The following is an 11,381-nucleotide window of genomic DNA, read 5'->3' on the forward strand; positions in this document are numbered from 1 at the left end:
GCCCTTCCCCAAGGTACGTCACATATCAATCAACCCTTATTCGCCTGCACACTTTACTGACTTGAGCGTCGGAGTGTCTTTGCAGGTGACACCCCTTTTCTCACACGAAGTGCTCAGGACGTAGTCTACCCCAACCCGGCAACTCAGGATCAGGCGAGATCCCCTCCATCAATCAGAATACCAACCCGAACCGTCCGGTACCCGACCTACCGAACAGAATGTGATATGAGAGGAAAAGATAAGATGATAAGAATTTAAACAAAATAAAAAAATACATTAAAATTAAAATAGAAAATAAAAAAATAAATTAAAATTGAATACAAAGAAAATCACTTAATTTTTTAATCTAATTTTTTGATGTATAAAAAAAATTCATTTAACTTAATTTGTTCACATTATAATTTGAAAATTGAATCAAAAAATTTATTCAACCTTTTGTTCTATTTTCTAATACAAGAAAAGAGAGATTTACCAACCTCACTTATCTACACTATTATTTCATCACAAAAACAAAAAAATATTTAAACTACTTATACTTTGTATTAAGACTACAATAGTTTATGAGGTATTTATAACCTCTTATTAGGAGGTTAAAATACAGAAAACTCTAAGCCCACAAACATAAAGTCCAATTTAGTAACTAAATAAACAAAATTAAAATACATCAAATTAAATTAAATATTTTAATATTTAAAAATATAAATTAATCACTAATAAATAATACTCAAACTCTTTATATTACAAACATTCACACGTATCAAAGTGGCTTAATTAGAACAAGAAATCTCTGGGATCAGTAAGGAAACCAGTCAAGGCAGAAGCTGCTGCAGTATAAGGAGAAGCAAGATATACTTGTCCTTCAATGTGGCCCATCCTACCAGGAAAATTTCTGTTTGTTGTTGACACACAAACCTACATCCACATTCAATTCCTTTCATTAATTACATTTAAAAAAATTGAAACATCCTCTTATATTTATATGTGCAATCAAATCCTTTTCAGAAATAACAAGGGAAAATATATACATTTGTACAGTCTCTCTTTGGTGCCTACGACGACTCAATAAAAAAAATGAAAAATAAAAACAGGGGAAGGGGGGGAGAGAAAGAGAGAGGGAGAGAGAGAGAGTAAAAAATGTATGGTTACAGAGAGGTTGATGATTACATATGTTTACCTATTTTTTTGTTCGTTATATATTGACTGTAGTTATTTAAACATGTTAAGATGAAAAAAAAGATAAATAGAAGGAATTGAACTTATCAGTTATGATAATTACTAACTATACGAAAAACATTTCTCTTATTATTATTAGGTTGATCTGCAATTGAGTCCAATCCACAGCAATTGCATCTGAATTTGTATTATAAGACATGGTTACCTGAGGTTCATTCAAGCGTCCATATGTGTCTCGAGGTCCACCCATACATGCAGCACAGCTAGGACTTGTTGGTGTGTCACAACCAGCTTCTTCAAATATTTCTGAACATGTCTTCCCACCGGACCCAGCTACCTCAAGAGTATACAAGTCCANTTTTTTTTTTTTTAATTATAATGATTGGTGATTATAAACTTCATATTATAAATAAATATTTTGTTAACAGATGTCCTAAAAATACTTATTTTGTTTAGTGTTCTATAACTTTTATATATTTTTCATGAGTTTAATTTTGATATATTGATAATATAAAAAATTTTATACAGTCGTTCAATCACATTCGTTCTTTTGGATAATCCATTTACACGTTCAATCACATTCGTTCTTTTGGATAATCCATTTACACGATTAAATGTAAAAAGTAGTTAATTTGTTAAATATAATAAATATTTTGAAATTTTTTATTTTGAGTACACTTGACACTTGTCTTTGTTAGCTAAATCATAGTAATTAATACGCATAATTAACATTACTAAAAAAGTGAAATAAAAATGGATGGTTTTCCATTGAAGAGTATGCAGTTTTCATATTAAAGTGACAATTTAATTTGTAGTGGTGCATATGGTAATAAACTTACAGCAGCTAAGAAAACTTTTGCAGCAGCCATAAAATCTTGTGTTTTGCCCCCAGTGCATGATCCAATATATACTCTGTCAATTTTCACATTGTTGCATTCTCTTGCCAAAGCACGCTTATCTGGGGAATGTGGCTGCATATGTAGTTCATATATATATACATTAACATGATATCAAAAATAGTTAAAAAGTAAAGTAAGTTTTATTTCTTCCTTTTTTTAATTTTTTTTAGTGGCATGAAAATTAGAAAATAAAATCAAATAAAGTTGAAGTATGTAACCTTTGCAACTAATGGCTCCAATTTTGATACATCAAATCTATATTGGGCCAGGAATCTAGCATCAACAAAAAGAAAAAGAAATAATAGTAATAAATCTAAATTTCAAAGAACAAATATCATGTAAGAACAAACAAAAGAGAATTTATACCTATATATTACCTTGCTTTCTCATCACTAAAAACTGGTTCATATGGTGTACATGTTTTATCCTGTCCCACATAAATAAGCAATATAATATATGATTCATGCAATAATATTAATAATAATAAATTACTGAATTAATTAACTCTAATTAAGATCAACCTCAAGGTATTTGTATGTGGTATTGTCAGCAGCAATGATACCATTTTTGCCTCCAGCTTCTACAACCATGTTGCATAGTGTTATCCTTTCTTCCATCTAAAATATAACACAACACCAATCCAAAAATGTTAGGCTTGTAATAACATTAGCTTTAAAATAAATAATTATAAAAAAAGTGTATAAATTGTTGTACATACAGTTAAACTCTCAATAGTGGTCCCAACAAATTCCATGGCTTTGTATGTAGCACCAGACATAGATATTTCACCAATGATCTGAACCAAGGTTAATGTAGCATATTCATCACTAAATTTCATTCAAATGGAAGAACAACATGATGTGATATGAGAGATACCCATCACTTACATTCAAAATTAGATCCTTTGCAAGCAGGTAGTTTGGCATTTCACCATCCAATACAAACCTTAATGTTGGAGGCACCTGCAGTTTAATTAAGTAATGACAGTAATTGGTAAAATGGAATACAATTGAATCACTCAAATATGATCATTATGCTTAATTACATGCCTTAAGTAAGATCTTCCCTGTCCCTAATATAAAAGCTGCATCAGTGTTACCAACTCCAGTAGCAAACTGTCCAAATGCTCCTGCAGATGTTGTGTGAGAATCTGTACCAAACAAGACCTACCATCCATGTATATATATAAAGTGATTAGAACAATTTTGAAAACCAAATTGTTACCTAGATAATTTTCATTAGCAATAGATGCATGCTCAATTGTAATTAGTTAGTGATCATTTTAGCAGATGCTAATTAGAATATAAATTAGTTTAGCTTGTTAGTTATTTAATGTGTGGCTATGATTATTTATATTCTAATTGGCATATGCTAAAGTGACTAACTAATTACCATTGAGCCTGCATCTACCAATTAATGAAAAATGATCTAGGTAACACAAATGTTGTTGTAAGGTATCAAATAGCTTTGTTGACAAAATTCACCTCTCCAGGTCTACAATGACCCTCTTGTGCCAAAGCAATGTGACAAACACCTTTATAATCTGGGTTAGCCTGCAGCATATAAAATGGTCAACCATTGGCCTAATTAATCTTTTCACTGACTAGTCTTATTCTCAACATTATTGAATTAAATAATTTATAAATAATCGTCAATTTAATAAGAGTTTTACACACACATCTAATTTAACCAGTATGTTTTAACTTCTTGCGAACTACTACCTATATGCTGTGTATAAACGTTGCAATGGCAAAAACAAAGAAAAAAGAAACACTGGACGTCACAGATTAGAGAGAAATAATAGTACCCTGAAATTGCTGCGATCTTGAATGTCATAGAAGAACTTGATATCTTGCTGGATGCAAAACTCTCTTGCAATATCCACATTACGGTGTGCCCGTTTATCATTTGTAAATATGTAATGATCAGGAATGACTACAACTTTTTCACGGTCCCATACCTTTAATAATCACAAAATAGCCATTATTAAAGATTTAAGAAACTATAGTGTTAATTTCAACTGCCTATATATTAGTCTACTGAAATCAAATGCATTCTCAGTTTAATAACCTATAATGTAAAAGGTTTTTAAGATACTTGGAAATCAAAGTATGAATACTTGTAAACAACAATTCTTTAGTTACGTCCTTCTTACTGTGAACTGTGATATAGTAATTAATGATCAAGGTAAAAACCTTTGATTAGATTCACTAATTATGATAGTCAGTTAGTTAGTTACATCGAGGAGTTCCCAATTCCAATGTGCAGTTAGTTTCAGTTAGGTTTATATGAAGATGATAACTAACATAATATGTATCGACAGCGACCGACCTAAAATATTTTAGTTATGAAGGTAAAAATATACTAATATAAATTTTGTTAAATATTGATATATTTATATTTTGAAATTAAAATTATATATATAAATATCCAAAAAAACTAAAAGTTTTAAAAATATTATTTTATGTTAAATGTAATAATATAAAATTTCTTTTAACATAAATTTTAAGAATAAAGATCTACATCTAAGCAAAATATTTAACTAAATCTAACCAAATTGTTATAATCACTTTTCAAATCATGCGTCTTTTCTTTCTCAGTTTCCTTCTCCTTCTCCTCCTTATTCTCTTTCTTCTTCCGTTTCCTTCTCCTTCTCTTTCTCCTTCTCATTCTCCTCCTTATTCTCTTTCTTCTTCTTCTCCTTCTCCATTTCCTCCTCCTCCTTACTAATATCTCAGTTACTATTTTTTTCTTTTCCTTCTTTTTTCTCTTTTTTTTTTTCTTTCGTTATTATTATCACCACCACCATCACTACGTTCTCCTCCTCTTCTTCCCTTTTTCCATTTGATTTATTCTTTTCATTCGTTTTTCTCCTCCTCCTTCTCCATCATCATCATCATCATCGTTATCGTTATCATCATCTTTTTTATCGTTATCGTCGTTATTATTATCATTATCGTTAAATTTTTGTCATATTAAATTAATTTGGATGTGTTTATGTTCATAATTTAGTTTTGTTTGTGTGCTTATTTTCGAACTAAGTTTGCGTATCATAATTATTAAGTAATTTCAGTGTAAAAACTAAGAAATTTATGTATATTTATTAAGAAATTCGGTATATTTATATTCTGATAAGTTTTGCATAATTCAAAACTCAGCATAATGATATGGTCCAACTCTTCCTTCTTTAAGGTGAGGGAGAATATTATCTACAACCCGACCAAAAAGCACATAATTTATCCGATTATTCCTGCACATTAACTTGCTAATGAGATGTCGCAGTACTAAAGTGTTAATCATTCCATAACTACTTGCGTTAGGCTATGATAAATTATTCTAGGTCTTGCAACTGCTTCTTCTTCTTTTTTTCATCATTACCATCTTCTTTTTTTTCTTATTTATTTTTTTTCTTGTTTTACTTTTTCAAATTTCTTCTTCTTTTACTTTCTTAACAAGAATAGAAATAATAAACTTACATTCATTCAACTAAAAACAAAGAAAGAAATAAACAAAAGAAGAAGAAAAAAAATGCAACATTAAGGAAGATATTTTTATACTTTTGTAGTAAAGTTTCGGTATAAAAACTAAGAAATTTATGTGTATTTGTTAAGAAATTTCGGTATATTTTTATTCTGATAAGTTTTACATAATTCAAAACTCTTCCTCTTCCTTCTTCTCTTCTTCTCATCTTCTGCTGCTACTGCTTCTTCTTCTTCTTTTTCATAATCATCTTCTTTTTGTTTTCTTATTCATTTTTTTCTTTTTGTTTTACTTTCTCAAATTTCTTCTTGTTTTACTCTCTTAACAAGAATAAAAACAAAAAAATCAAATAAAGAAAAAGAAAAAAAATATAGTACTATAAAATTACTAGAAAGAAGATAAACTTACATTCATTCAACTAAAAGAAAGAAAGAAATAAGAGAAAAAAAAGAAGAAAAAAATATAACATTAAAAATTATATTTTTGTGTTTTTTAGCAAAATTTTGGTGTAAAATCTAAAAAATACAGCATTAAAACTATATTCCTGATAAATTTTGCATAATTCAAAACTCTTCAACTTCTTCCTCCTTACATTTTGCTGCTTTATCTTCATCATTTTCTTCTTATTTCATTTTTTCATAATTCTTCTTATTTCACTTTCTTAAGAGAAATAAAATAAAAAAAAAAGAAAAATCAATGCTGCTGCAAAATTATTAGAAAGAAAAGGAGAAAAAGAAAAAACGTAGCAATAAAAGAACGATGATGGGAAAAAACACGAGAAGAAGAAGAAGGCACACGATAAAGAAGAAGGAGAAATGCGAAGAAGGAAGAATGCGAAGAAGAAGGAACGCAAAGACGAAAAAGAATATATTTGCGTTAGTGAAGCACGCGTGTATACACGATGCGTGTAATAAAAACAGTTTTTGTTGAATTTCGGCCAATTTAATTAGACCTGATTGACAAAAAGACTTAATGTATACCAAAACTGAAATTTTAATAGAACAAAGATAATATAATAATAGAATCAAAATATATTAATCTATATGTACTTATTAATTTGTTTTTAAACTTCTAATAGTAGCAAATACTCCCTCTTTTTTCACCAGATTCATCTCTGTGTCAATATCTTAACTATTATCGTTCACATAAAGACGTATCCTGTATGAATGAATTGTGGAGTCACAAAAGAAGATACCTTAGCATTGTTGCCAAACTCTCTCTTGAAGATATCAGAGACAGCAGGACAAGTAAGGTCATTGAGCATCAAAACATCTGCATTAACCCACACGTTCTCACCCGGATTCACCAATCCTTTTTCCGAAGCTCTCGCCAGTATCTTCTCTGTTGTAGTCAAGGCAATTTTGGCCTTAGGTGCACCATCAACCAAAAAGAACTCACCCTTAGTACTTAATTATAGTTAGCTTCAATAATTTGAAGTAAAGAGTTGAATGAAACTAACTGAGCCATATGAAGAAGGGTTGCGTTTGTTCTGCTGAGTTGACACAACAGAAACAATCTTCTTTGATCTTGTCTTCTTGCATCTCAAATCAGTGACAAAGGATGAAGATGAAGGAAAGTCAACCTCACACAAACCATTCTGCCACCAAAAGTTATACACACAAAATAATAAATATTAATCAAAATTATAAATTTCTGCTAGTTATATATTCAGCTCTATAAAAGTTCAAGAACTTGGAATTTGAAATATATGGTAACTAGTTAGGGAGATTAGACCTTTCTAGTAATGAATGGTGAAGAAATGAGAGCCATGAGTGAAATAACACTTAGTTAATATAGGCAGAACAAGTTGGAGGATCAAATAATCATATATTATATAGTGTTATAGGGAGAAATATAAGAAGTGTTATTTTTTTTTTTTCTTCAGAGAGAATTTGGTGAGAAGTAAAGAACAAAAAGAATTTTGATGCTGAGATCAAATGGTTTAAGGCAATAATCTACATACTATATGTTGTACAGATGTAGGAGTCAAAATACACAATGATTATTTTATTGTGACGGGATATTTCTTTTCACCTTTCGTTGAATAAAAGAGAGCAGACAAGCCAAGTGTAACAACATACATTAAGGAAGGTAGAAAACATCAATTTGGCTTCCCATTCCATGGATACTTTTCGAAAATTCGGAAAAGTTATATCCATAAAGCTATTCACTGCTCAGCCAAATAAGTTGATGAATCAGAAATTCTTATGTGGGCTAATTTTTTTAAAAATGAAAAAAAAATTATGTGTAATTTATTGTAATGGTTAATTAGTGTATTTTTTTGTATAAATTTTAATTTTTTTAATTTTAAATAATAAATTAAACCTTNNTTTGAGGATTAGATTTGTATTTTAAAAAAATTTAAAATAAAAAAATTAATCCTCAAATTTGCTTGTTTTAAAAAAAATTTAAAATTACAAAGTCAAATTTATGATTTCTACATAAAAAGTATACATCATCTTAATATTATTAAAAAACACCACTCAAATCACAGTACCAAAATTAAAAAGCATCTTAAGTGACTAGATGGATGTGATTGCTCTTATTTTGATTAAAAATTAGATGTATGGTACTTCAGTTAATTAAAAGTAAAGCTGCTTTATAAACCTAAATATACTTGACTATATAAATATAAAATCTTCTTAAAATATTTTCACAAGAATTTGGACAAAAATATGCTATGTAATTAAAAATTAGAAAAAATAATCCTTAAATTTCTTTGAGAATTTACAAGAAACACATATTGATTATTGAAGAAATTTGCACAAATTGGTAATGGGATTTGATTCCAACGACTTCTTGACTATGATTCAGACCCTAAGCCTTCGCCCTTGTTAGCCATCAGAATTCATCTACTAATCAAATAAGAAAGAATATTTGATTTATTAAAATGTTTACAAAAAAATATTTGTTTATTTTCTATATAATACATTATTTGTTTGTTAAATATTAAAACAAACTAGTAGGAAGCTGTTTATACATGGCATAAGCTACATTTCTTGACTAAGGACAATAGAATCACGGTTACTTTGATTTGGAATAAGCAATAAACAGGGAAAGGAATTATGGAAGACTCTCTAAACACAGCGGGAAACAATTTCTTTAGATAATCAATAAGGTCGAGTTAACAATAAGTTAACAAACATTTTTAAACTATATTTTATAATAATTAATTTTCATTAATTAATGATTATTTAAATTTTATTTTTAAAAAATATAAAATTAATTATTATTAATTATAATTGTTTAAAGTTAGCTAATTAAAAATTAGAGAAAATACCACTTTCCTTCCTTGCAAGATGTTAAAATGACACTTCCCTCCCCTCTATTTATAAAATGTATATTTTCCTCCTTTATAACTTTTAAAAAAACCTCATCTTTAATCTATTTTAAATTGTTTTGTATTAACTAATGTTAACTTTATCCATTTTTCAAGAAAAAATAAATTATTTTTTACAAAAGTACCCTTTAACAAAAGAGAGTGTCATTTTAGTATCTCGCAGGGGAGGGGAATGGTATTTTCTCTAGAAATTATTTAGAGTAATTCTCCAAATCAATTCCCAAGGATTTTAAAAGCGGACATTTTAGTCTTCAAGAAACATTAATACACAAATTAATCCCTAAGGTTTTACTCCAACAGATAAATTAGTCCCCAATTTATTTTTCGGTAGAGTAATTACCCATATTAGTCCCTAAAGATTTTTAAAATGGATATTTTAGTCCCTAAAAAAAATTAATATACAAATCAATATCCAACGTTTTTCTTCGTCAAATATAACAGTCTTTCATCCAAAAATTATTATTATTATTATTAATTGCACAATAATACTGTACCATAATTTTTTTATATTTTTTGGACAAAAATAATGATAAATTTATTTAATATAATCAAAAGATGTCCTACTTTAAAAAACATATTTGTATTAAAAGAAAATATTTTAATTTAGATTTCAAAGCATTATTATTCACCTTACTTGTTTCTAACGAAAAGAGTGTATTAATATGCCAGTGTCATCGTCCACATGCGCAAAGCTAAGTTTATAACGATGCTTTGAAATCCAAATTAAAACATTTTCTTTTAATACAAATATGTTTTTTAAAGTAGGACATCTTTTGATTATATTAAGAATTAATCTCCACATACAAGCCTTTTCACTATACAAGTCTTACAAGTCCTCAATATCCCTTATCCCTAAAACGCGCCTTTTATGGCACTTATGTTTCACGCGCCTCTTTAACAGATTTTTCAATAAATCAACCCGCGAATATATAACTTCCTTCTTCGAAAGGATTTTGTTTCCTTTTTTAGATTTTTTCTGGTTTTTTTGTCTTCTCTCTTCGATCTTTTTCGTGCGTTTCTCTCTGCCTTCTCCTTCGCCGTTTCTGATAAGTTCTGCATAATTCAAAACTCTTCATCTTCCTCCTCCTCATCTTCTGCTGCTTCTACTTTTTTTTCATCATCATCATCACCATCTTCTTCTTCATTTTTCTTTTATTCATCTTTTTCTTTTGTTTTACCTTCTCAAGTTTCTTCTTGTTTTACTCTCTTAACAAGAATAAAAACAAAAAAAAAATCAAACAAAAAAAAAGAAACACAAATGCTGCAAAATTATTTGGAAGATGATGAACTTACATTCATTTAACTAAAAGAAAGAAAGAAATAAGGAAAAAAAATAAGAAGAAAAAAATGCAACATTAGAGGAAATATTTTTCTGTATTTGCATCAAATTTGGGTGTATTTTTATTCTGATAAGTTCTGCATAATTCAAAACTCTTCCTCTTCCTCTTCCTCTTTCTCCTCCTCATCTTCTGCTGCTGCTTTTTTTTTTCCATCATCATCACCATCTTCTTCTTCTTTTTTTCTTATTCATCTTTTCCTTTTTGTTTTACCTTCTCAAGTTTCTTCTTGTTTTACTCTCTTAACAAGAATAAAAACAAAAAAGAAGAAGAAACACATAATGCTGCAAAATTACTTGAAAGAGGATGAACTTACATTCATTTAATTAAAAGAAAGAAAGAAATTATGAAAAGAAGAAGGAAAAAAAAATACAGCATTAGAGAAAATATTTTTCTGTACAAAAATACTATTTGTACACTAAAATCAGCCACTAAAATTAGCCACCAATGTATTTGTGTATAAATACATGTGTGCTTTAGTTTATTTTCAATATATATTTGTATTCCAGTATGTTTTTTTATACTGGTGGCTGACTTTGATGTTTGATTTTAGTGTACACGTAGCATAACTCATTTTTGTATTTGCAGCAAATTTGGGTGTAAAACGAAGATATTTGGGTATAAAATAAAAATATTTCGGTGTATTTTTATTCTGATAAGTTCTGTATAATTCAGAACTCTTTCTCTTCGTCCTCCTCATCTTCTGCTATTTCTTCTTCTTCTCCTTCTTATTCTATATTCTCATAATTTTTTTGGGAGGAAAAAATCAAACAAAGAAAAAAATACATAATATTACAAAATCAAAAGAAGAAGGAGGAGAAACATGACGATAAAAATGAAACACGCGAAGAAAAAAGAGGAGAAACACAAAAAAGAAGGAAGAAGAGGAGGAGGAGGAGAAACACGAAGAAAAAAATGGCAGTTGTGGTTTTCATCGAGGAAGAAGATGAAGAGTCATTCATAATGGTGAAGGAGCGCATTAGAAACGTGATGCGCGTGTTAACACGCTTTTGTAGGTGAGCGTAGCTTCTGTTCGGTTTGGCCCAACTTGTAAGATTTGTAAGCCAAAAAGACTTGTATGTGTAGCATAACTGTTATATTAAATACAAAAATATTAAATAGTTTCAACTTTGAATTTTTTGTAGAATAATC

General features: G+C 28.8%; 1 protein-coding gene across 1 annotated transcript; it reads right to left on the reverse strand.

Moving 5' to 3' along the window:
• On the reverse strand, positions 698 to 7,510 carry LOC107619495 (3-isopropylmalate dehydratase large subunit, chloroplastic; the record flags this gene model as incomplete). The annotated part of the gene is given in 14 exon segments (XM_016321793.2): positions 698 to 912; positions 1,379 to 1,530; positions 2,013 to 2,144; positions 2,291 to 2,345; positions 2,450 to 2,499; positions 2,594 to 2,689; positions 2,791 to 2,868; positions 2,960 to 3,034; positions 3,122 to 3,238; positions 3,557 to 3,625; positions 3,880 to 4,032; positions 6,748 to 6,918; positions 7,012 to 7,149; positions 7,287 to 7,510. Coding segments are annotated over 14 exon segments (1,463 nt in total), but the record flags the coding sequence as incomplete, so codon positions are not given.

The sequence above is a fragment of the Arachis ipaensis genome, chromosome B09, assembly GCF_000816755.2.
Source record: "Arachis ipaensis cultivar K30076 chromosome B09, Araip1.1, whole genome shotgun sequence".
In the NCBI taxonomy this organism is placed as follows: domain Eukaryota; kingdom Viridiplantae; phylum Streptophyta; class Magnoliopsida; order Fabales; family Fabaceae; genus Arachis; species Arachis ipaensis.